This window comes from Sturnira hondurensis, unplaced genomic scaffold, assembly GCF_014824575.4.
Source record: "Sturnira hondurensis isolate 20B ecotype Veracruz unplaced genomic scaffold, ASM1482457v3 Scaffold0024400, whole genome shotgun sequence".
NCBI lineage: Eukaryota > Metazoa > Chordata > Mammalia > Chiroptera > Phyllostomidae > Sturnira > Sturnira hondurensis.
This window is the reverse complement of record NW_028097031.1, coordinates 5,431,009-5,457,059: the sequence shown is the minus strand read 5'-3', so window position 1 is coordinate 5,457,059 and position 26,051 is coordinate 5,431,009. Positions and strand designations below refer to the sequence as shown.

General features: G+C 60.0%; 1 protein-coding gene across 1 annotated transcript in view; it reads left to right on the top strand.

The window, feature by feature from the left end:
- The first annotated feature begins 465 nt into the window (after positions 1-465).
- The window catches only part of ANKRD55 (ankyrin repeat domain 55), a 39,424-nt gene continuing 13,838 nt past the window's right edge, over positions 466-26,051 (top strand). Inside the window, exons 1-8 of the mRNA XM_037038536.1 lie at positions 466-477; positions 1,125-1,292; positions 2,309-2,489; positions 3,646-3,768; positions 7,236-7,366; positions 11,317-11,426; positions 15,846-15,906; positions 24,019-24,147. Of these exons, the coding sequence (XP_036894431.1) occupies positions 466-477; positions 1,125-1,292; positions 2,309-2,489; positions 3,646-3,768; positions 7,236-7,366; positions 11,317-11,426; positions 15,846-15,906; positions 24,019-24,147 (915 nt within the window). The remainder of the gene's footprint in view (positions 478-1,124; positions 1,293-2,308; positions 2,490-3,645; positions 3,769-7,235; positions 7,367-11,316; positions 11,427-15,845; positions 15,907-24,018; positions 24,148-26,051) is intronic.

The window sequence follows — 26,051 nt, the reverse complement described above, 5'->3', positions numbered from 1 at the left end:
AAGATGCTCAGTGTCACCAGTCGCAGGGAAACGCACAATCGTACCATGAAATGTCACTTCACACCTATTAGTCCAGCTGTCATTCAAACAAACAGACACACACAGGAAACAAAAACAGGAAATGACACGTGTGGGCAAGGACGTGGGAAAGCAGGAGATTTTCCTGTGCGCTGTGAGGAGGACTAGAAAACGGCACATACGCCACCACGGAACACAGTGCGGGGTTCCTCAAAAAGTTAAAAGTGGAGTTATCCTGTAGACCAGCAACTCCATTCGAAGTACACGCATGAAAGCAGGAAACAAAGTCTGGGAGGTATTTGCACCCCAGTGTTTCGACAGTATCGTTCACAGTAGCCAAAGAGTGGGAAACAGCCCGAGTGGGCACCGCGGGTGGAGGGGTAAACGCCGCGGCCACAGAGACGGCAGGGCGCGTGCCGCCGTGGGGGTGCCGGCGGGGACGCGGGGATGACGGGTGAAGTGAGCCAGCCACCGAAGTTCACAGACTGCTGATTCCGCTCGCAGGAGGTCCCCAGGAGCTGTCAAATTCCCAGGGCCAGAGGGGAAGGGGGTCTCCAGGGGCCAGGGCTGGGCAGGGGAGAGGAGAGAACAGGGTGCTGCTGCCTGAGAGGCACAGGGTCTGAGCTTGGGGAGGTTGGAGGAGCGCTCCCACTGCCGCTGCCGGGGGGCGGTGGTGGTGGCCGTGGCGACACAGCGGTGTGACTGCCCAGTGAGCATTGAGCCGGGCACTGGAAAGTAGTTAAAATGGCAAATTTGTGTTGGGTGTAATGATTACCATTATTCTAAACAATCTTTAAAAGAAAGCATTTCAAATATCTCAAGACCCCAGTCATAACCATGGGGACTAATCTCTAGAGTAAACACAAGTGTCCCCGTTCCCTGTGAGTCCTATGACCTCAGGTCCCTTCACGCCCCATTCGCCACACTCACTGCTGCATGTCCTCCACCCAGAGCCCATCAGTCCACGGGCCACAGACCCCAATGTGGCATTGCCTGGCTAAGACTGGAAAATGCCCGCCACCTCCCTGGGTCTGGCAACTAGGCTGTCACAGATGCCACCATCATTCTGACCCCTTTATCATCACTGCTCCTTCCCAGGGCTCTAGCTGCTGGCCAAAGCCCTGGGCCCTCTGCCCTGCGTCACCACTGAGACCTGTGTCCAGGTGGAGCTGTTCCGGTTACTAATGAAGACACACCCTGTGGGCACCAACCGGCTCAAGCAAAACAGGGTGCTGTCGGCACCTGTGACTGGCCCGGACACTGGCATGTGGCAGGTGTGGCTCGTTTGGGCGGTGTGATCAGGTCTCAGGGACGTCCTCGCCTTAGCCTGGCTCTGCTCCTCTCTGGGGGCCCTGCCCCCATGAGGTGGCCCGGCCTGTGGCCCAGGTTCACAGGTGGCAGGAGAAAGGAGGGCTCAGCTCCTTGGCAACCCGGTCTCACCCGTTAGGGGCCTCAGAGGGGTGCATCCCTGGCCAGTCTCTGGGCCCAGGGTGACCTTGGTGTTCATCGGCTGGTTCTCCGTCATGTCTGCCGCCTGGGGTGGAGACACACCAGCTCCCCTGAGTCAGCCCCATGACGAAAGGACCCCCAGGAAATAATCAGGTCCCCAGCAGGGTGAGGGGTGGCGAGCAACGAAAACAATGGATCCTGCTGCCCTTTGGGGAATTTGCACGGGCACATCTGGGGCTGAGACAGCGCCCTGGGTTGTCTCTAACAAACAGTCCTTCTAGAACCTCCCAGGGAAGTCTTTTGGGTCCTGACTATTTCTCAACTGCCTGTGCCCCACGTGTGAGGAGCATGCCTGCAGACCTGTCACACACTGGCGAACACGCTGGGAATGTATGTGCGCATCATCACATAAGCTGTGGGAGATGTGAGCTGGCCGCCGGCCCCGGGCTGCTCAGCTGCCCCCGGGGGCTTCCTGCCCAGGTCCCACCGCTGGCTCCTCTGGGTGTCGCCGGACAGGCACCAGGCCCGCCTTTGTCCTCGAGTCCAGTTTTGTCCGTCATGCCCCATGAGCTACCCCAGCTGGGTGTCCAGACTGGGGGAGGGTTTCTGGTCGACAGCGAAAGTCCCACGCCGCACGCAGACCCCTGTCCAGCACGGAGAAAGAGCTTTCCTCCTCACGGCCCAGATTTCTGACGGCCTCTCACCTGCAAGAGAAGAAAGCGGCAGTGACAGTCACGAAGCGTGCGCCGCGCTGGCCACAGCCATGCTGTCCTAGAAGCTCAGGGGAGTGGCCCGTTCACTCCGCCACAACGGCAGAGACAGGCGGCCGTCCCCTTGGCAGCTGAGGAGAGAAAGGGACCACGGCTGTGAGACAGGGACGGGCCCAGATTCTCACAGCCGGAGGTCGCATGCCAGACTGGAGCCCGAGGCAGCAGCGGCTCTCGCCGAGGAGGGGGCGCTGGCCCTCCTGTCCCTTACCTCCCACTGCCAGCGCCCCCCTCCACCCCCGGGGCAGGTGTCCGGTGCGTCTGCTGTAGAAACATGACCCCTGCTGCGGCTACGCCGGGGAGCAGGCAGCACTGCACAGGGCGGTTTGTTGGCCCTGTGGATGGCTTTGGTAACTAGCTCCCTAGCTCCTCCGGGGACGGGTTGGCTGCTGCAAAACCGTCACTGACCTGCCAGGGGTCGGGACCCCTGCCAGCGAGGGGCCGGTCGGCGGTGAGGTTTCTCTGGCATAACATCCACGTTGGGAGCAAAACTCAACTTGACGACTTTTCTCCCACATATTCCCCAACGATGGCTGTGTATGGGAGAAGCCGTGTGAGTGGGGGGCTCGGCACAGCGTGACACTGAGGGGTCCCTGTGAGCGGAACTAGTCCCCCAGGCCTCCCCCCGATGCTGCCTTGGGCGTGCTCGACCCACAGTTCTGCCGTCACCGCCGGTCCAGGTGTACAGAGGTGCCCTGCCGGTGGCCGCTGGAGTTGGAGGACTTGCATGCAGCTCTGCTTCTGGGAGCACCTGTCCTGAAACCCCAGCTGGACCCCGGGGGCGGGGCCTTTGTGAAGGGGCAACGTGCAGGGCTGAGGCAGGGCTGAGAACGAGGCTCGTCCCCAGGGGAGCCTTTGGGTGGGCACTGTGCTCCAGGAGGGTGGGAAGGGCCTCTCGCTCCCTTCTCCCCACCAGCTCCTGCGGGGGCGTCTCCAAGCACAGGGGGCAGTGGTGCAGGCGGGGGCCAAGGGAAACTATCAGCAAGGGTGGGCCCTCGGGGTGCAGAGCAGGCCAGGGAAAGGGTAGGGGACACAGCTGGAAGACAGAGAAGGAGAGCCACGATGTCACTTTCAAAGGTGGGTACACTGAGTCACTGAAAAGGAAAGTGACAAGTTCCAGATAGAAAGCCACTGTGGTCTCAGATTTCGTGTAGCCCAATGCCTGGAGGGAATGGTGAAGTCTCAGGGCACAGCTGGTGCCCAGGGCTCCTTTCCAGTCCTGGTGACACCGCCCACAGCCGCCCCAGCCCACCTCTGTCGGGAAGTGGTGTGGGTGCTAGTGAGCAGCTGACTCAGCCCTCTGCCTGCTCACGGAGAGGAGTTCATGAATCAGCCGTACGGGCGACTCGTGGGTGCGGTCCTTGCAGCAACCCCCACGCACACTGAGGGTGTCTCTGTTTGAGTCACACAGGTGAGTCCCTAGAGGAAGTGGACCTGGCCCTGGTCTACCAGGCGGCAGCGAGCGGCGACGTCCGGGCTCTGACCACCGCCATCCGGGAGGACCCGTCCATCCTCGAGTGCTGTGATGGCGAAGGTGAGCCTGCGCCCGGCCCGTAGGGCTCTGCCCCTCAGACGGGGCTGGCCCAGTCAGCAGCAGACGGGCCCTAGCATCTCTTTAAACCAGGGTCTCGGGCACTGGGGGGCAAATTCCTTTGCGTCTTCTCTTGTAGTGAAGCCAGTTGGTTTGACTTTGTCTCCAACTTCTCCGTCCCAATGTCGAAAGTAGTGGGTGGAGACAAGGGGTGGGGAGGGGGGCACGTGTGCAGTGACGGATGTGGGTAGTGTCACAGTTCCCAGAAGACAGCAAGGGCGTCTGCCTGCGAGAGGATGGAGTGGAGGTGCTTCCATCTCTGCCCCGCTGGCTAAACACGGCTGCAAGCCCCTGGCGTCACACACAGTCCACACAGGAGCCCTCTGCAGGGCGCAGGTAAGACAGCAGCCGGGCTGGGCCTTGGCTTCAGGGAGTGACGTGGTGCTGGGTTTCTGGAGTTTGGCCTCCGCTAACCTTGACCTGGGGCTGAGGAAGCTGGAGCCCAGGGGAGCAAGGGGCGCCAACCAGCAGCCCTGATGGGAGCCTGCTCTCCACAGCCAGAGAACCAGAAGGAGCCGCCTGTGAGACAGGGAATCTCAGACAGTAGTAACTTCATTCTAGCCACACACACACACACACACACACATGCAGCCCCGCCCCACCTGCTCCACCTCCACCTGGTGGGAACCAGGTCCCCTCCCTCCCTACCTGTGGTGCTGGGGCCAGAGGGGGGTCTTGAGGAATGGGACTTGCACCGTCAGCCTGCATCCGTGAAGCGTCTTCCCCCTCAGATGGCTAAGGGGAGGGCATACATAAGATTAAGTGACTCACAACACAGGACTCAAATGTCCAAGTTTCCGTAGAAATCACTTGTCACACCCAGGAAGACTTCAAACTGAATGAAAATGGGGACAATTGATGGATGTCGATCAGCACTGAGGAGACAGATGCTGGAGTCTCTGACAGACTGCCAAGTAGCCACGAAAAAAATGCTTCGGTTACAAACGTGCTCGAAACAAGTGGAAAACTGGAAGCCTTGGCAGGGACCTAACAGACAGAAGAGCCAGGCGGGAGTTTCTGGAACTCAAAACACAACAATCACAACTTAAAACTCAGTGGATAAGGGCAACGAAATGGTCCTCAGCAGAAATGAGCCAAGCTGACCACTGAAGGAAAATTTCAAAAAGAACCAAAAAACCAAAGAACAGAGCCTCAGGGGCCCATGGAGCTACAGCAGACGGGCTCTGTCCCTGGTTTCTCCCTCCCAGCGCCTCCGCGAGGTCATTGCGATTTCTGACTGGCTGACCTTCCCAAAGGAGGGTCCCCTTCCCATGGCGGCCAAGTGTTTTGTGGAGTGCTGCTCCCTAATGTACCCGTGTTTGTTAATCTGTCTGCTTTTAAAGCAGACTTACCCGTGTGTCTGCCTGGGCGCTGGCCACAGAATGAGGAGAGTCAGAGGTTAAACAGCCCTTGGGCGACAAGTGCAAGGGCCAGGCTTGTACCGATGGACTGGATGGGGAAGAGGAGACGCCGTGTCGGAGCTGGCGGGAGACAGCTAAAGCCGTGCCAGGAGGGAGAGTCATAGCACGGCCACCGGGGAAGAGGAAGAGCATCGGCCTGCAGTCCCAGTTCCTGCCTCAAGAACCGACCGAAATAATCCCAAAGCAAACGAAAGGAAAGAAATAATAAAGCCCAGGATCCATGAACTTAAAACAGAATGGCAATAGAAAAATCAATTAAGTAAGGAACTGATCTTTGAAAAGACCAATAAATTGATAAACTTCTAACAACAGTACAGGAAAATGAAAGAAGATACCAATCTCCACTCTTGGGAAGGAGAGCGAAGGTATCGTCGTGGACACAGAGACACCTGAAGAGCAGAAGAGAAATGCACCCGACAGCTCCACGCACATAAACGTTACTCTTTAGATTAAATGGGTCAGTTTGGTGAAAAGATTAACCACCACAATCCAGTGGGAAATAGGTTGGTTGACTAGACCTATGGCTATTAAGGACATTAAATTCCTAATGTCAAAATTCTTAGACAAAGAAATCTTTAGGCCTAAATGCTTCCACTAAATACTTCTACAGACTTTTACATAATAATTAATATCAATTCTATATCATTTCTTGCAGAAAAGATGAGAAAGGGAAACTTTTCTCAGGTAGGCTTATGAAGCCAGACAAAGACGGTATAAAAGAAAAACCTACAGCCCAATCACTCCTCCTCCTAAATATACAGATATCCTTGGCAAAATGTTAGCAAATAGGATTTGGTAATACGCATCAATAAAGAATTATGCACTGTAACCAAGTGAGGTTTGTCCTAGGGATCTGTCTTGTTCGATATTTGAAAAGTCAACCAATGTAATAAATCATATTAACCAGCTTTAAAAAAGACCACATAGACATACCAATTGATGCAGAAAAAGCACGTGACAAAATTGAACACATTCATTAAAGATTCTGAGAAAATAAGAGAAGAGGGGAACTTCCTCAGTTTGCTATCTGCCAAAAGCCCTGGAGCTGACAGTTCTCTTCCCAGCGACAGACCAAACGCTTTGCTCCTAAGTCGGGAACCAGGTGAAGGTGTCCACTCTCACTCACCGTGGGGGAAGTGCCAGCCAGTGCGCAAAGGCAAGAAACACATGGGAAGCCTACATACTGAGAAGGAAAAAATAAAACTGTTCCTTTTTGCGTGGCTTGACTGTCGACACAGAGAACCCTAGAGAACCTACCAAAAAACTCCTTCAGCTGAGTGAGTTCGGCACAGTCACGGGATGTAAGATGAACACACGAAAACAGACTGCATTTATTCGTGCTAGAAATACACACACGAGCCCCACAACCCACACCGCAGCGCCATTCAATGACCCGAGCTGATACTCAGGTGCGACCGTGACACACTGGGAATGCTGGTGGCCGGCCCCGGGGGCGGTGTAAATAACCCGGGAGGCAGACCAGGTTCCCGGGCAGAACACTCAGCGCGGCAAACACGCGAGGCCGCGCACATTCGTACACAGGCCTCAGGCGACTTCTATCAGACCCAGCAAGATCGCCGCAGATCTAGACGAGCTGGTCTGGAACCCGTACTGCGAGGCTCCTAGAGTAGTAAGAACGACTCCGAACGGGAGAACAGAGTGGGAGGAGCCGGTCCGCGCAGGTCCAGGCACCACGTGGCTGCACGCACCAATGGCGTTGCAGAGGACAGACGCGTGGCTGCACGCACCAATGGCGTTGCAGAGGACAGACGCGAGGTCCACGGGAGGCAGCGGAGAACTCGGAGACTCCCTGGCGTAGCGACCAACCAGTCCCCGCAAAACCACCCTCGCCTGAGGGGCCGGGGAAAGGGCCGGGGAAAGGCAGCTCGAAGGTGGGTTTGGGCGGAGGGCGGGCGTCGGTCGGCAGAGAGCGCCGCGGAGCGGCAGGCAGGCCCCCGGGTCTGAGCGCTGTCGGGCGTCTCGTTCCAGGGTGCACGCCGCTGATGCACGCCGTGTCCGGGCGCCAGGCGGACACGGTGAGGCTGCTGCTGAAGATGGGCGCCGACATCAACGCCCAGGACGCCCGCGGCCGCACCAGCCTGTGCCTGGCGGCCTACCTGGTACGGACCGCGTCCGCTCGGGGCCCCCGGGGGAATGGGTGAGCTGGGGCGCCATGAAGGGGCCCGGGAATCTGAACTTGAAGCTGTGTCACTCCTCTCTGATGGCTGCGTCACCACTTAGAGCTGGTGGCGTGGACTCCAGTCCCTTCGGCCCTTCCTGACAACCCTCCGAAGCTGGGATGGAGATGCCAGCGCAGTGAGAGGCACAGCCTTTTTCATCGGAATTCCCCGTGGGCATCTCTGGTCTCCCTGGTGCCCCTTCTGAGGGGCCCCCCGGGATGCCCCAAGGAGGTGGCACCCTTGTGGCTGCAGGGAGGCCTGCGGGTGGGATGAGTGGAGTGGCAGGCTGAGGGTGAGCACCTCTGTCACTGACGAGGAGACCTGGGGAGAGCAGGGGCTGGGGGGAGAGACACCAGGCTCCCGAGGGCCACCCCTGGCCTAGGGCTCAACCCACAGTCAGCGTTCAGCTGAAAACCTGTATGGGGCCAGCCTTCACCCCGGGGGGCGGGGCGGTCCAGTCCAGTCCAGGTCTCCTGCTCTCGGAGCAAGCCTGGTGGGCCTTCTGGAAACTCTGCCGGCCCTGGCTCTCGGAGCCTCCTTGAAACCCTCTGGAAGCCCCACTGCAGGTGAAACCAGGTCTTCTTAGCGCCACATGTCACTGTCCTCCCTCCCCTCCACCGTCACCACTGCGGCTGCCGCAGCAGCTTCATGCAGGCTGCTGCTGAAGATGGGCGCCGACATCAACGCCCAGGACGCCCGCGGCCGCACCAGCCTGTGCCTGGCGGCCTACCTGGTACGGACCGCGTCCGCTCGGGGCCCCCGGGGGAATGGGTGAGCTGGGGCGCCATGAAGGGGCCCGGGAATCTGAACTTGAAGCTGTGTCACTCCTCTCTGATGGCTGCGTCACCACTTAGAGCTGGTGGCGTGGACTCCAGTCCCTTCGGCCCTTCCTGACAACCCTCCGAAGCTGGGATGGAGATGCCAGCGCAGTGAGAGGCACAGCCTTTTTCATCGGAATTCCCCGTGGGCATCTCTGGTCTCCCTGGTGCCCCTTCTGAGGGGCCCCCCGGGATGCCCCAAGGAGGTGGCACCCTTGTGGCTGCAGGGAGGCCTGCGGGTGGGATGAGTGGAGTGGCAGGCTGAGGGTGAGCACCTCTGTCACTGACAGCTGAAAACCTGTATGGGGCCAGCCTTCACCCCGGGGGGCGGGGCGGTCCAGTCCAGTCCAGGTCTCCTGCTCTCGGAGCAAGCCTGGTGGGCCTTCTGGAAACTCTGCCGGCCCTGGCTCTCGGAGCCTCCTTGAAACCCTCTGGAAGCCCCACTGCAGGTGAAACCAGGTCTTCTTAGCGCCACATGTCACTGTCCTCCCTCCCCTCCACCGTCACCACTGCGGCTGCCGCAGCAGCTTCATGCAGGTGTTGGTGCTGCCCCTGGTGGCAGTGGACACATCCTGGGTCCCCCGACTCCCAGACCCCCATGCCCAGGCTGCCTCTGCGGCAAAGTAGGACCCCTCCCTCCCCAGAACTGGGGGGGCTGCGCTCTGCGTGGGCGCTGTGACCTGGCCCTGAGCTCAGATTCTCTGCACAAACCGATTTCTCACCGCCTGTTCACAGGCACCTTCCTCTAGGGTTCTCATGGGGGGCCCCGGGGGGAACTCTCCAGTGCTGCAGTTTCCAGGAGGGTGCTCTAGACCTCCTGGGCTGGGTCCAGGGGCAGTGGGCCGTGGGACCTGCATGCCAGACAGCCCTTCTCAGCAGTTTCCTGCCCACTCATGTTCGGAACCCCCGGCCCCAGCTCCAGGGTGAAGTTCCCCGTCTCAGACAGGCACTGGACTCCACCCAGGGCCCCCGCTCCAAGCCCCTGCCTGCACAGCTGTCCTTGCTGTGGGGTTTGCTGGCATCTCTGAGCTGAGGAAAGGGGGAAATTTGGGTCCGGGGCTGGGGAGGCCATACAGGAAGGCTCTGCAGCTGGCTGCTACCAGCACCTCGGGCAGAGGGAGACCGGGCTGCACTCCCTTCCCAGTTCTGAAGTTCAGACTCTCCTGGGCCAGACAAGTGCTTATGGGACCAGGAAGAGGGCCTCCGCTGTGTCGCAGTGACCAGCTGTGAGCCCAGGGACTGGCTGCCCAGGGGGGTCAGCTCTTCCGGGGACGAGTTCTGCAGAGACACCTGAGGGGAGCATGTTTGCAGGCCACAGCGTGGCACCGCCCACCCACTTAGCAATGACCCCACAGCTGGGTGGCCCCTGAAGGCAGGCCCCTTCCCTACACCCCATGGGGGCCCCCTGCCCAGGTGTGCCCTGCAGAGCCCCCACACCCCCGCAGAGTGTGAGATCGAGTATCACAGAGACACTCGACAAGGGGGCCTCAGGAATGAAGTCTCAGTTGCAGCTCCAAACTCAGGGTACAGGCAGGTTTGCCACAGACCTGCGACCACAGGCAAGTCGCTGCCCCTCTCCGTGCCTCTTTCCTCTCTAGTGAAACGGGGCAGGAGAGGCGGTCTGGGGGCAGCCCATGGGAGCAGGCACGCCTGGCCCTTGCTCGGTTCAGGGCAGGCTGTGGGTTTGGAAATACTCGGTAGCTTCCCCAGCTCTTTTCCAAAGAGAGAAAGAAAACCGTACACACACACAGTACCAGGAAATGTTGCAAAATAGTAAAAATGTTTTGTACCTTTGCCCATCAGATTCGTTTTTCAAAACCCGAAGAACTTTGGCAGCGGTGAAATCTGTCCGATACGCTGTCTTGGGGTCCCCGGGTCCTGTTGGGCCCTCTCAACGAGGGAACTTGGTGACTCGGACAGTAGCAGCTGAACCAGATCTCATTCCCTAGGGACCGCTGCCATGAGACAAAAACTGCTCAGACTTAGATGTGATCGGCCAGCTCTGCAAATTCATGTTCAGTGTTTTAACCCATGAATTTTTCCGTGCTTTTATTAGATTTTTTTCCAGACTTTTCAGAACAAAAAGATCCTTTTCTTATCATTATCTCCCTTCTCCTCCAATCATTTGACAACATTTTGGGTTTTACTCTTTGCAATTTTGCGAGGGAAATCTCCAGTCTTCTTCCTTGGGTCCTTGAACCTTGATTATACGTGACAGGAGGAAGGCCAGGAAGAAAGCTGTCGATTATCCTCCACACTAACAGTTTCGTGTGCGAGCGCCCATTGGTGGTGGGTGAGTCTGCAGAACAGAAAGGGGTCCGCTGCAGCTCTGTCTGCTCTGGGAGCGTGTGGGAAGACCACCGCAGGTGCCCACCAAGGGGGGAGGAGTGTGAGATGTGGAGACAGCCGGGGCTCATGCAGTTTCCTGGGGATTTGTAGGTGGGTAAAACGTAACCATGGGGAACCCTTTGAGGGTGCTGGTGATAACCCCATAGGAGGTGGCAGGGTCCCTGCCATTGGAGCAGGGCTCGAGCGGGGTTCTGGGTGTCGGCAGGAGGCTGACCAGAATGAGCAAGGTGTTGTCCTCGGGGTCAGTAGGAAGGGACCTTGGAAAAGAGGACCAAGGCCTGTCTGTGGGGTGCAGATGAACTGAGGTGCAGAGGGAGGCTGGGGCTCAGGAGCGACATGGGGGGGCGATTGTCGGGGTGAGACCCTGACATTGAGGTCGGACTCCCACAGCTTTGGGGCTGAGCCCCTGGAACGAGAGGCTGGAGTGGACTCATCACCCCTGTCACGTGCTCTGGGAACTGAGCATAAAGGCGGAACACCAGTGGGTGGCCCTGGAAACGTGGGTGGGGGATCAAGGGAGGTCTAGGGGTCAGCCTCCTAGGGAGCCACCTTGAGACCTTGGACCCTGCTGGGGGGTCTGTGCCGGGTGTGTGTTGAACCCCCCGAGTCACGTGCAACATGCACCTGCTCAGCCACGCAGAGCAGGAGGGAGGGAATGAGGGAGGGTCTGGGCCGCACGGTGTGGGACTGTGGCCTGACGGGGCCGCCGCTCTTGCCTTCCAGGGGTGGCTGGAAGGCTGTGTGAGTCTGCTCAGGAACGGGGCCAAGCACAGCATCCCCGACAAGAACGGCCGTCTGCCGCTGCACGCAGCCACGGCGGAGCCCGACGCCAGGTGAGCAGCCAGGTTCCGGGGCGTGCGGATGGGGCGAGGGGCCGACTGGGGTCAGAAACTGATCCATTCCAACCCTGCAGCCAGTTAAAACGGACCCACCCGCTTGTTTGAGGTTGGCACAGACAGGACCGCGTCTTAGTAAAGCAAAGTACCCTGGAATGAGGTTAAACACAAACCCATCAAACCCTTTCTCCCAGTCAGATTTAAAAAGCAGTGCGGCTTGTTACCAGCCGAATTCACGTGTTCATCCCCTGAATCAGTCACCTGCTACTTCAGTGACTATTGATTCAGTGCGTGCCACCGGCCACGCTCCTTCTAGGCCCCCACGAGTTCCACCAGAAGGACAGCAGGGGCCCTGACCTTGTGGAGCTCATGTTCCAGGGACGGAGGTAAGTGGCCACTCATAAGACAATCCTTAGGGTCACTTGGGGCAGTGACGAGTGCCAGGGAGAAAGCCCACCAAGGGGAGAGCACAGGCAAAAGGAGGGGGTGGGAACTCAGAGTCAGCCAGCGTTTGTGGGTGGGGAACAGGCGGAGGACCGCCAGGGGGCCTGGGCCGGAATGCTGGTGGGTGGGAGTAAGAAGCAGATGTGTCGAAAGTCTTGGGAAGGGGTACACTCAAATCAGTGAGGTGACCTCGAAGGTCACATTTTTGTCAGACAACAGAGCAACAACGGAGAGAGGCTTGCACAGGCCAAGTGTAGCGTCCCCAGTCCTATGGTCTCAGTGGCCTTGGTCTGCCATCTCTTGAAAGCCCCTCGGAGCAGCTGGTCACAGCACATCCTGCTGGGAGTGGGCAGCGTCCGGGTACTTCTCCAGCCGTGGCTGCGCAGGGCGTGGCTGGCAGGAGCTGAGCATTCGGGGAGCGAGGTTGGAGACCTCGGCCCCTGTACCTCATGTCCCGAATGGACACTAAGGCTGTGGGGTGGAGGAGACCGCGGCCCTTCCAGGTGGGGCGGTCACAGGACTTCTTCATTTCCGCCTGTTTGGCGCTAAAATAAAAGGGCTTGGGAAATTCCACGGCGACTCCCAGCCGAGCCTGGCTTCTCCCTGTCGTTGAGCTACGTCCAGGAATAACAGAAAAGTCCTCGGCCGCACAAAACAAGGAAGTTTGGAGGAGCGGCGCGGGCCAGAGCTGACGGCCCACAGGCACCGTAAACAGTGACGCCCTTCGGATGAGGCCGGGGGAAATGACTCGGCGGGACGACTCCCCCGAATGTGTGCTCATAGTCATACAATTTTCCTGGGTGTAACCTTTAGGAAACGGGTTTTAAATGTGTCTTTTAACACTATTCTGCCTTGATTGACTCTACTTAATTGCCTTTCTGTGGGACGTTGGCAGCGCCTCGGACTGCTTCCCGAGACAGAGAGAGCCGGATCTGGCTCGTGAGGACCTCCCCACCCGTGGCCACGATGCGGGAGGGTGTGGCCCCGCCAGGCTCTGCGCGCCCGTTTGCCCAGGTGGACGAAAGGACCCATCCCCCAGCTCCCCATGGCTGACCACCACTGCAGTGGGTCCTCACTGTGACCATGGCGACGATGGCAAACAAGTGTTTACTGGCCCTGTTCTGAGTGCTTTCTGTATCCTGCCCGTCGGCTCTGGCGGTGCCTTTGTGTGACGGTGCCTTTGTGTGACGGTGACAGCTCTGATGTCACCGCAGAGGAGGAAACGGGGCCCAGGAGGAGAACGAGCTGCCTGGGGCAGGGGTGAGGATGCGAGGGCTGCCCGCGGCCTGCTGTGGACCCTGGAGGGTTTGCTTCAATGGCCACCGGTTGTCATCAGCCCACAGCTGGGGCCTCACAGGGGACAGCCGGCCCCAACCCCCACCATCTCGTTGTCAGGAAGGGCTTTGCCCGGATCCTCTGTGAGACGCCACACGAAACACTCGCTGGGAGAGGGCGCACTGACCTCTTCCCGGGGTCACCCTTCGTTTCTCTGCGCACACACTGGGGCCGCAGCTGTGCGCAAAAAGGCTGGGTCTGATGTGTGTCCCGCCTCCCGTGCCCCACGGGACCCCGGCTCCGTCCCCTTGCCTGTCCTCGTTTCCCCTGGGTTCTCCCACGTGACTCTGTGTCACGCTTGTGTCTGAAAACCACCCGAGAGCCTCCGGGGCAGAGGCGAGCGTGGCAGGTGGGCCTCCCGGGAGTTGGAGCGAGTTGGCCCCCTCCCCCGGGCCGGCTGACCGGTGCTCCTCTCACTGTCCCCACCAAACGGGGGCGATGCAGACTTGCCCCGGGGAGGGGGCGGGAGAGCAGGACGGGCGGTGTGGGAGGCACTGGGCAGTGTCGCTGGTCAGCTGTCAGCGAGCGCTCAGCCAGTGTGGTGGGGACCGTGGGGACTGTGGGGATGGTGGGGACCGTGGAAGGCAGGCGGGAGGGGAGAAATGCGGTTCGTCGGTGCTAAGTAATGAGCCCCTGCCGCTGCCACCCCCTGTTCCCACCCGGCCTTCCCCTCCCTCGCACACATGGCGCACAGAACTCTGCACATGCATGAACGCACATGCATGAACACACATGCGCACACACTGCCAGGCTGTTAGGGTCCCTGGGGTCTGGGGCTGCACTGGAGATCCCAGCGAACATCAAATGCAGCCCCTCAGCTCCCTGAAGCGCCTGCCCCCACCTTTGCTCGCAGCACCAGGGCCTCCCTCCCCTGATGGCGAGCATGGACCACGCCGCAGCCTTGTGCTTGGGCAGCCACACGCGTTTAAAACCCGGCAGCTCCCGTCTGTCCGAGCAGCACGCCCCGCCCACCTGGTGTTCACTGCACGCTGCTGGCAGCAAAGCCTCCAGCCAAGGCTGCGCAGAGGCGGCCAAGGGGCTCTTCCGTCAGCCCCTTGCCTCCAGAGGGGCGGGTCCTGTGGAGAGGGCTTGCCAGCAGACCAGTCGGCTCCTGCGTGCAGCCTGAGCTGAGGGCCCTGGGCGGGTCCCCACTGCTGCCGGCACAAGTGATTTGCAATCACCAGCTCGAAGGCAGGCAGATGGGCAGAAGCAAAAGGGTGCAGCTTCTGCCTCATGACCCCCAGTTCCGCGTGGAGCCCCCAGCCTCTCAGCAGGTCCTGCGGCTTCTTGCCTCCGGGGCTGGAGCCTGCAGAGGGGTCCCCGTGGAGACAGGCAGCCTCTACGAGGAGGCTCCGAAGGGCCGGGACTGTGTTCGCACAGGGTGCGCTGCCGGTCGGTCGGGGAAGCCCAGCAGCAGGTCCTCTGTAGCAGCCCCGGCTCTCTGCAGGCCTTCCTCCTGGCCTCCACGGCCACTGGTGGGATTTTTCTTCCCTGCCCAAGAGCGCCAGCCCCTCGGCCTGTCTCCACCTGTGGCAGGAGCAGGAAGGGGGCCGTTCTTCCTGGGCCCTGTTTTCCAGTCACCAGGTGACACACTGTAATCTGGGGCAGGGACAGAGGCGTGTCTCACTGCCACGTACAACCAGGCAGTTTTGGGGTCGTGGCAGGGGGAGGAGGCTGGTGGGGGGACCCCTTCTCCACCCCCACACTGAACTGGCAGGACCCAGGGCTGTGAACCCAGGGGTCAGCAAAACAGAGAAGCCCCAGAGCCAGCTGCCCCAGGACAGCTGGGGTTGATCGCTCTCTGGCCCACCGGTCACCTAGCAGCAATCAGAGGACAGAAGAATACAAAAGGTAGAAGCTTTTCAAAAAAGCAGTCACTGAATAGTGCTTAGGGCATACACGCCAAGTGCTTTACAAGGATTGACACTCATAGTCACAACAAACCGTGAAGTGGGTGTGAAGTGGGTGTGACAAGAAAATGTCACTCTGGGAGTTGCAGAGCTTGGCCAAGGTCACGGGCTCTTTGGGCATGGAGCAGGGACTCCGACTGGGGAAGTACGGCCCCCGCACTTGCAGTCCTGGCGCCTGGGACAAGACGGGTCTCCCGCCACTGCCTGGAGCTCTGAGGGCAGCACGGGGCCGAGCTGGGTCCGACCAGGGACGGGGCCCGGAGTCAGATCCCCGGGGCCCTGTCCAGGCAAGTCGTGGGCGATGTGGGACGGCCCGTGGGCAGTGCGGTGCCGTAGGTGGAGTGTGCTCCGAGAAGGCGAGGGGGGGGGCAAAGAAGAGGCAGGAAGGAGGAGGGAGGGGGAGGGAGAGAGAAAAGAAAGGCAGCCAGCAGTTCCCCGCCCCCCAAAGCAGTTTTAAGGGGAAACACACCCAGTAATGGAGTGTAATTACGAATACAGAACAGTGTTACCCCCAATGCAGTTACGTCTGTGGCCTCTTCCTACCAGAATTCGGAAGGGACACCTGAGCAGCCAGGCTCCCTGGGCGGTGGGCGCCTCGTGCCAGCTGCTCAGTCCCTGCCAGAGTGAGCAGACAGAGGCCCGGGGCGGGGGGGGGCGTCTTCAGGTGGAGGCCCCGCCGCTGACCGCACGGGGTGTCCCCTGGAGCTCCCCCTGGTTCTCTTTCCAGGCTCCTGGCGGTCCTGGTGCGGCGGTCCAGCCTCGGCGAGGTCAATCACCAGGACAACGAGGTGAGCCTGCCCGCAGGAGGGGCAGCGGCCACTGTGCTCGTGGGCTGGGGGCGGGGGGAGGACAGCCTTCCGGAACCACTCACTGTGCTGCCGGGACTTTCAGGCAGAACTGTCTGCCCGAGACGGCCACCTGCAGCTTCTCCAAGGGGGGCTGTGGCATTAAGTATTCCGGCACACTCCTGACGTTCTGTGACCTCCCCGGGCACTGAGAGACCCACACGGCCCTGCCATGTCCTCTCGGGTCCCCGGAGTGCTGGTGGCCCGCTGACTCAGAGGGACGAATGTCCTGTCCCAGAGCCCGAGTTCCGAGTGCCAGTGGCCACCGCTGCTGCTTTGCTCCTGCTGCAAAGACATCCGGGCGCCGGCTCCCCAGAAGCCGGGCCCTTGGCAAGTGCGGGTCAGGCGCCAGGGGCTGTGGGGCTCCTTAGCTCTTTCCAGAAGCAGGACTGACCAGCCAGAGCCAGCCTTTAACGAGCTCTGGAAAACCAATCCAAATGCCTGGTTTTTAATGAAGTATGTTACAAGCATGTGCTCGGTTTGGCCACACTTTGCTAAGAACATGCAATAACATTAAGCGAGTCTGACAGCAAGGAAAGTGCCTCCTCCCCAAACGCCAAGTGGCACTGTCCCTGAGGGAGCCTGCTGGCCCTTGACAGCGGTCAGGGCTGGGATGCAGCCCCCACTAGGGCGCCCTCTGTGGCCCAGCCTCCTCCCAGCTGGCCTGGGCCAGTGGCCACAGCAGGAAGACCCTGTGTTGCAGCCCGGGTCTGAGGTGGGCCCCTCACAACCCGGCGGCCACACTCTGCGTCCATGCCCACGTCTTCAGTGGTTTGAAGCCGACACCAGGAGAGAGAGGACGGCACCATGTGTGACTTCTGCTTCAGAAACGAGAGCCAGAGAAGAGAGCGCACATGCCGGCCACAGGCCATGGTGCGAGGGCAGGGTGTGTCAGCTGACCCTGACCTTCTAGGTGAACTGCCAGCCCGCCCTCCATCTCCAGTGCCTATCCTGGCCCCAAACAGGGCTTTTCAGGGACGGTGCAAATTCAGTCACTGACACCCCGAAGGCACGTTCCCCTCACAGACCCTCTGCCGAGCAAACACCCCCCCCCTGCCCCCGCAAAGCGAGTTCCCTCTCCTGCCCGCCCTGGGCCCCTAGCTGATGGGCCCACGGGACGGGGCTACGCCTTGCTGCCCGCGCTCACTGTAGGGTGTTTGGGACAATGGGCGGTGAGTACTGGGAAAGTCTCTCTGTCCTGCTGCTGCCCAGTGACCTCTCGGAGGAGCCTCCTCCAGCCGGCCCAGACACCGCATTCGGACCCGGAGCAGGGGCCCCGGGAAGGTCTCTCCGCCCCCTGTGTGGCTGCTCGTCCTGGCCCGCCAGCCTGGCTGACCGAGTCCGAAGCCACCTGCAAACGCCTGCCGTGCTGCCTGTTCTGTGCAGAGACTTGTCGCTGCGGATGCAGACAGCTCTGTGGCGCCCGGGCTCTCTGGCACTGGGACACGAGGGCAGTTCTGGGGCCCAGAGGATGCAGCCAGGCTTCCTTTCTCTGCCGTTCCGCTGGGGGAGGGCCTGTCTCTGGCTCCTGCAGGTCCTGAACCAGCCACTGCCCACCGCCTCGGGCTGGGGCTCGCCCTCTGCCCGGCACAGCTGTGCTGACAGCTTCCCCGCCGCCTGTCTTCACCCACAGCCATCCCCTCCCCTGCGTGTCGTGTGGCCGTGCCCCTGCCGGGCTGGCCTTCTCCCACTCTTGGTGCCTGTCCCCAGGCCTCCCTCTGGTGGATGACTGTAGCCGTCCTCACACCTCACAGGTGTGACCGTCCGTCTCTTCCTGTGTCTCCTCTACAAACTAGTGTCATCGGGGGCACGGACGTTCAGGGAAAGCCTGGCGGGTGTAGGGTTGTCATAATCGTGGTTCCAGGGACCCCCTCAAATGGGGGGGCTTATGTCCTGTGACGACACCTCTGTTCATGTCACTGCCTCCCCCCGAATGGATATTTAGGTCGTTTCCACTCCTCGAGACGCCTTCCTAGGCGTGTCCTTGTCTGAGCCTCCGTGAGTGCCTTACACGCACATTTCTCTGGAAGGCTTCGGGTATTCCCCGACCTGCCCGGCTCCCCACGCTCCTCCCATGCAGCCACATCAGCGCCCCGCACCCCCACTGTGTGCAGGTGCTTGTTGCTCCGCGGCTGCTGGAGTTCCCTGAGGTTGCTGTCGTCTGCATCCCCCAGGTGGCCAGTGGGACAGAGCTGCCCTCGCCGGTGAGGGCTGTTTTTGCATTTTCTTTTGTGACTCGCCTCTCTGGACTCCTCATCTCTCCCTCAGTGGGGCCGCTGGTCACTGTCTTACGTGTTCGTGGGAGCTCACACTTTGTAAATGATTCCTTTGCTGTTGGGTCGAAAACGATTTTCCTGTCTTTTGCTTCACTTTTCATGCACACACGTTTTAAAGTGCGACGCCATCGAAACTTCGCTCTCGCCCGCCTACTTCCGGCTTTTGTCTTTGCCTTTTGAAAGGCCTCCCCCGCCCCCAGGGATGCGTCTGCAGGAGGCTTTTAGTTGTTACAAGATTTCTCCCTTAAATATGTGCTTCCTTTCCTGGACTCTTCGTTCTGAGCTAATGGTACAGTGTTGGTTTTTGTATTTCTGCTTCATTAACCTCCCTGGTTAAGTGTGAAGAGCTGCACCCAGTGGGAGAGGCAGACGGCTCCGGCTGCTGCTGCGCCCTGTCCTCTGGGGCCTCGGGGACCTCACCAAAGACAGGCTTCGCCCTGGCAGCTCCGGGGAGCCCACGGCCGCCGCCTGCCTGGACTCCACCCTCCCCCTCTCTCGCCGGGGCTCTGGCAGGAAGACGCCCCCGTGAGAGGGACCGTGAGCTGCGGGCACATGGGTTAGAGCCGGACACCCACCCAGAGGAGCGCCGAGATGCGCGGTGCCTGGGACGCTTTGTGGATTCCACTCCAGAGCCTGTTCTGACTTGAGTAGACTTTTCGTGAGTGGCCGGACCATCCAAACCTGCGTTCTCGTGGCCGAGAAAGTACACCCAGGTCGTAAAAACCAGATGTGAACCCCTGGCTATAATTCTTAGCACTAACATTCCTAAGGTACAGCCACAAGCACAGACTGTGCCCTGTAAAGGCAAAATCAGAACAAACAGTTCCTGACCCTAGAAATCACTTATTTTATAGTTCCCAAAAGGTAAAATAACAGAGCCACGTGTTTATTGCAGCGGAATTTTTGTCCCAAAAAACGCATACCTCGAGAAAATGGAATGGAGTCTCTACCTGCAGGAGCACGTCCGTCTGCCCCAGCCCCCACTCCCCACAGCCCCCAGGGGAGACGTGTCTCGCCCATCTGTGGACCCCCGGGGTCCAGAGAAGTCGTCGGCACACTCATTCGACACGTTCTGAGGTGCCTGTGTGTGCTGTGCAGGCCATGCCCGCGCTGAGAGGCCGCAGTTCAGTGCAGAAGCGGCGAAGGCTCCGCGTCGTTGAAAAGGAGGTGCCCCTGTTTCGTTTGCTCACCCTTGGGAGACTTCGCTCCGGTGCTTCGCTGCCAGTGTGGTTCCTGTGGTTTTTCTTGCATTTGTGGCTCATTTGCACTAAGAAAATCTCCGTTCTAAAGATCTCTGCTTTTTCTCAGGTGCATTACTTTTGTCTTTAGTATAGGGAGGAGGTGAGCGTTTTCAGGGGGTGTCGTGATTTGCAGGCACGCCTGGTGCCCCGACGCCTGGTGCCCCCATGCCTGGCCCCAGGTGGTTTCCGCCTCCGCTGGGTCTCTGGCTGTGGGACATGCACTGTGTGTCTGGGTTAGAAAGCCCTAGAACAAAGGTGACAAGTTCATTTACTAGTCTTTTTAATATATGTTTTCCAAATAAAAATTAGAGAAAATGGCATTCATGACTGCACTTCTAATAGGTTTTTTGATCTTTTAAAGTGCAGCATCTATGCCAATTTTGTGTCGAGAGAAAACCCTTTGTAACTTTCGTGCGGGGCAGCCCTGCGCGGTGGGAGATTGATATTAATGGTGTGTTCATCTACAAATGTCCACTGAAGCCCCGCTGGACTTTGGGCAATTCCAGGTCCTCAGAAGCACCTGGGGCTGTGTTGCTGCCCTGCCAGCTGCCTGCTCCGATCGGGCCCCCAGAGCGCCTGGCGCAGCACCCAGCTGTCCTGCCTGCGGGGCTGCCCGAGCCCATCCAAAAGGGCAGCTCTGCGACGCAGGGACTGCTCAGAACTGAATCCGATTTCTGGTGCAGGAAACACAAGAGCTACAGTGGTTTTGGGGGGAAAAACATTCTGAGAAGCTGATAGGACATGTAAGCCCTTAACCAAAATGCTGGCGGCACAGGCTCAGGGCACAGGACAGCTCATCTGCACAGCAGCGTGGTTCCAGGCGGCCCGAGGCCCCTGACAGCGGTCACACTCGGTTCCAGGGGCATCGCAAGGCAAATCCTGTGTCACCTCCCTGCAGCACGCCCGGAGAGCCTGTGCATGACTGGGTGTGAGTTAGTCCTCCTCAGAACCAGTGCTCTCTGTTTTTCTGCACCCACTGGGCCCCCCACATGTCTGCTGGCGGGTCTCCTGTTTTCAGACCCTGGGTGCCTTTTTGGCCCAGCTGAGTCCATGGTGAGGCTCCAGAGAGCAGCCGGCAGGCGCCGTCTCCCCGGCTTGGACACAGGGCTTCAAGTTCAACAGGCTGGTGTGTGACCCGCTCCGTGGGTCCACGGGAGACTCAATGCCCGCTGCTCTCTGACTCATTCTCCCTGTGGCATTGCTCGGGCACCCACTGTGGGCTCAGGGCGGTGGGTGTAGCGCGGCGGAAGCCCCACAGCCTGAGCCTCGGACCCTGGTTTCGGTCACAGCTGACTCCACCGCGGCCGGCTCACCGGGGCCGTGGGGGAAAGGTAAACAACTTGTGGTGTGTGAGAGTGTGTCCGGGGCGCTAGACTCGGGCTGGTCTCGGAAGGTTTGGTTCTCCTGTCACCAACTCTAAGAGGACTGATGTCTATTTCTCATTAGCCCAACTGACAACGAAGTAGCGGCAGGAAGTTCCCCTGGGCTCAGTGCTCTTCCAACCTGTTCGTGCTGTGATGTAAATACACCCTGTTTCTCTCTGTACCTGGTGTTGTGCGCGTCATAATGCCCATTACTACTCAGAGAGTGGAGCTCTTCAAGTCTCCCTCAGTTCGGGGCCGTTTGCAGGCTCAACGGTTATTTCTGACGGCGATCCCGGAAGCCTGGGTGCGGGGCAGGGACTAGCATGCACATCGCAACGCCTCGCCTGAATAAATATTTGCCAGCTGCATTTTAGGGAGGGGCAGAGGTGATGACAAACGAAACAAATGGTATATGGCAGCAACCCCTGGGCTAGTGAGAATCCCTGTTCCATACGCGAGAAGACCCTCGCCCCTCGCTCCGACTGAAATCACAAAGACCAGACTCTCCCAGCGTCTGAGCTCATTTCCAAAGTGACAGTCGGCCAGCAGGATGTGCAGGAGAGACCTGGACTTGAACCCGACCCACCTCGGAGCTGGTCAGAGGCCTCAGGCAAACGGCTCCCCCTGCCTGCGTCTCAGTGCCTCACTCGGAACCACCTGTGGCACAGGTAGAACTACCTGGGCGCTGCCAGGGCAGCCGCAAGGATCAGCGAGGTGACAGAAAGTTCTGGGCCCCAGGGGTGCACATGAGCAGCGGTCTGCCCATCCCACCTGCTCCCTGGCCAAAGCAGGCAGAGTTGGGTTTGTCTGTTGTTTGTGCGGAGGGCGAGGGGCGTTGTTTGAAGACAGTAGCTCTGGCCGCCCAGCTGTGTGCAGGAAACCAGGACCAACAGATCTCCAGCACACTCGTAAGTGCAGGTTAATCCGCAACCACACTCTCACGCTGGATTCTCACATCACAATCCCGTCTCTGCACACGGTGGCTGTGGTGCCCCGGCTTTCGCGGCTCTTGCCAAAGGTGCCGACAGGCTCCGTGGATGGTTTGGTGACCGTGACCGCGTCGGACAAGCTCACTTTCCGTGAAGGAGGAGTCCTGCGCTGCCTTTCCACCCTGTGCGCATGATTTTAAAAAGCGAAGCCAAATTTTACAGAAGTGAAACCTTCACCAGGGACAGTGAGGAGTTGTTTGTTCTCTGAATAGGTGCTCCAGGGAGCCACACGGGCAGACGGCCTGGCCCCGTGAGGCTCACGCTCAGTGACCTCCTTGTCCTGGTGTCTTTCATCCTGGGTACGGGGGCGAGACGCGAATGGAACTGAGCCCAGTAAGAGGAGAGCATGATCAGGAGAAGCCGACGCTCTGGAGTCCGGATCCCTAATTCCCGTGGGCCACCTTAAAAATGGAACGCATGGAGCTGCTCTGAGTCTGAAGTAAATGCGAAGCTGTCAGAACGGAAAGTCCCTCTGTGTTTAGACCAGCGCTCTTGTCCACGTGGAGCTGATGTCTTGAAGTGTCATCAAGGCCATGTCCAGAGGCTTGATGTGGCTGGAACGTGAAACCTGAGAGCAGACCAGAGTCCGATGGTGCAGAGCGTGGAACCGGCCAAGGGGATTTCAAGTCTAATCCCCGCGCCCCACAGACCCCATGCCCTAGCTTAGCTCCCTGCCCACCCACAGACTCGGGGACTTCTCCGGGGCCCAGCCTCCTCTTCCACAAGCCGAGAAGCAGAGCGGCACCTGCCAGTGTGGGCTGACCACTGTCCCAAACGGCCCCGAGTGTCGGGGCCCCGACACAGTGTCTGCCTGTGTCCTGCTGGCATCAGAGGCCAAAGCTGGTTGACCAGGTGGCCCTGTCCTACCCGCTCAGTCAGGGCCAAGGGCGCTTTAATCCCATGGTTCTGGCACATTCTCGAGCCTGTGCACCCCCGCACCCAGTTGTCAGGTGAGGAAGGACAGACAGGCACAGGACCGCGTGGGCATCCCGAGGGGCTCCATGACAATGGCCACGTGGTGCAGTCGGGTCTCAGTCCCATGCCTCGCCTGCCCAGGGTGGGGTGGAGTCCACGTGCCCGGAGAAGGCAGGGCCAGAGGTTGGTAAACAGGCAGCTGTCTTCCCAGCACACGTGATGCAGGTGGAGAGAGACCAACACACTGGAACTCACAGAGGCCCCGGGTCAGTGAGTGCTAACTGGGGACACTGCTAGCCCTGCTTTCCTACCCCGGTGGAGGCCCCCTCTCCCCTCCACTCCTTGTGGGCGGAGCAAGGGCCCAGGGCGGGGCCCCTGTCTTTGCCGTGTGTCCCACTGGCCACCACCTACAGCATCTCAGCCTCGTGCCATGGAGAGGTGTGGGCAGGGCAAAGGGGCCATCAGGACTCCACTTGACCATGAAACGGTGCTGGGGGTGTGTGCCCCAGACCCAGAGAGAAATGGGCTCGCCCGGTCTGTGCCGGTTCTCCAGAGGCCACGCGTGACCAGCTCTCCGCAGCGCACACCAGGTCGAGCCGGCATCTGCTGGGAACCCTGTGCTGCCCTTCCGTCACCCTCAGAGTGACAGCCCAACGTCCTCCCTGGGGCGGGCGGCCCCTCCCACAGCCGGGGCAGCCCCAGCCTCCGCCTGCAGCTGCACGCACACGGCTCCCCTCCCCTCCCTCTTCGTCCGTCCTTCATCCCGTCTCTCCGCCGTTTCCTCCTTGGCTGCAGTAACTACGGCACCACAGCATGGCGGGTTGTGAGTGGCCCTCACCAGGGAGATGGCATCCCAGTGTGGCTCAGGCCCAGGGCCAACCTCTGTGACCTGCTGCCGGCCCCCAGAGGCCTGAGGAGCGGCCCTGGCGTCACCCTCCCCGGGCTCGCCGCATGTGTCCCAGCACGCGGCGATGTGAAAGACCCTTTGTCTCCTCTGTGCGAGCTTGTCGTCCGGCTTCCTCTCCCACAGAACAACCCCCACAGGGCCAGGGCCGCGTCCATCTTGCTCCCCGTGGTGTCCGCAACCCGTGTCCCGGTGCAGAGCGGGAGCCCGATGACTCAAGGTCCGGTGACCATGTGAGGAGTGCATGAGCGGGTGGCGGCAGCCAGCCTATCTGGCAAGGCCCTCAGCCTGGGGAGGAAGCATGGACTCGTCTTCCTCCCTGGCAGCCCGCACTCATCTCTGCCCGCTCTGACTCTGGCTTTGCAGGGCATGGCACCCCTCCACTGGGCGGCCTTCCACAGCCAGCCCCAGCACGCCCAGCTGCTGCTGCGGAAGGGGGCGGACCCCGCCCTGGCGGACAAGGACTTTAAGACGGCTCTGCACTGGGCAGTCCAGGTAGGACCTGTCGGCAGCGCCCTGCGGGCGGCAGGCCTGAGGCCCAAGAGGTCACAGGGGCGGCCGTAGTGCTGATGCGGGGCTTCTCTGTGTGACAAGGTTCACAGTGCCCTTGTCCCCTCCATTCACACCCTCCATTCACGTCCCCTCCATTCACACCAGTCACCGCGGAGGATTTGGGGGCGCCCATTATTGAGAAGCAACCCTGCGAACATGGGGGTGGGCAGGGGAGTTACAGGCCATCAGGTAGGACCTGCCTTGGCCGTCACACACACTCTCCTCACACACTCACACTCACACCCACACACATATACATACGCACTCACCACACACACACTCACATATATACACGCACACACTCCCACATGCATACAATCACACGCACCCCTCACGGGCATGCACACATTCACACACACACTCTCACACATACATGCATTCATGCATACCAACACACTAGAGCACAGTCACACACTCACACTCACATACACCTCACACACACATACATGCAGTCACACACATACCCCTCACAGGCACACACTCACCTCACACATGCACACTCACATGCATACACACACTCTTACACACATCTCACAGGTACACACACAATCACATATATGCAATCACACACACACCCCTTACAGGCACACACTCACACATACATGCATTCACACATACACACACTAGTACACAATCACACACACATACATACACACACATGTCACAGACACACACACCCCTCAGGCACACACAGCCATGCACATGCAGTCATACAAACTCACACATACACACACTCACTAGTGCACTGTCACACACTCACACACTCATATGTATGTACACTCATGCACACCTCACAGACACATACACAGTCACACACATGCAGTCACACAAGCTCACACATACAGACACATTAGTGCACAGTCACACATGCACACACACACACACCCCTCTTGCTCTCTCACTGCTCGCCACGGGCACACGATGCTCCAGGATCAGCCTGCGGAGCATCGAGACTGTGCTCCCTTCTCCCTCCCGAACCCTCCGGAGCAGAGGAGTGCAGGGGCCCCGCGTTCTGTGCGGAGCCGCCGTGGCTCGCGACCCCACGTCACTGCCTCGAAAGGGAGTGTGCGTCGGAACATGCAGCAGAAGGCACCCGGGCAGGCCCCGGGGTGCGCCACTGGGGGAGGGGACGGAGGGGGAGGCGGAGGACCGGGGCGGCTGACGCTCACTGTGGCGTCTTCTCTTCCCGAGGGGAAGGGTTAACGAGGGGTCCTCTGCTCTGTCTCTCGGGGGACAGTGGCACTGGGCCCCCCAGCAGGCCTGCCAGCCCCTCTGTCTCTCGATGCCCCTGAGGATGCCCCCACCCTGCCCCGTTTGCTCCCATCAGCCCAGGAAGGGCACCGTGCCGTGTGGGTGTGGGCCGTGCCAGAGGGGTGTCTGCCCTCCCACCCCCGGGCAGTGCCCATTCGTCTCCAGTGCCACACAGGGGCTCCCAGCCCTTTCAGGGCAACATGGGTGCCCCTGAGGCCAGTGGGGCACCGAAGAGGTTTGGAAACTGCCCTGGGTTTGTCCCTCCGACTGTGGCTGCTGCTACGACCCAGCCAGCCCTGGGCCAAACTGTGGGGTGAGCCAGGTGGCTTTTGTCACCTCCACCTGCCACAGCACTTCCAGTGTCTAATCGCCCGCCCTGCCCCCAGAGGCTGGTCCCTGCCCGGGGCCCACTGTTTATCGTCAGCATGTCCTCAGTCGTGCCAGTCTCTCGGCCGTCCTCTTCTGGGGCCAAACGGGGAGTGGGACGAATGGATTCACTGAGCGGGTGGCTGGCGGGCGGCCCCAGCATCGCGCTGGTGCCAGTGTCCGTCCCCCCATTACCCGGTGTTGACACGGCCCCTCCCCGGACTCCAGTC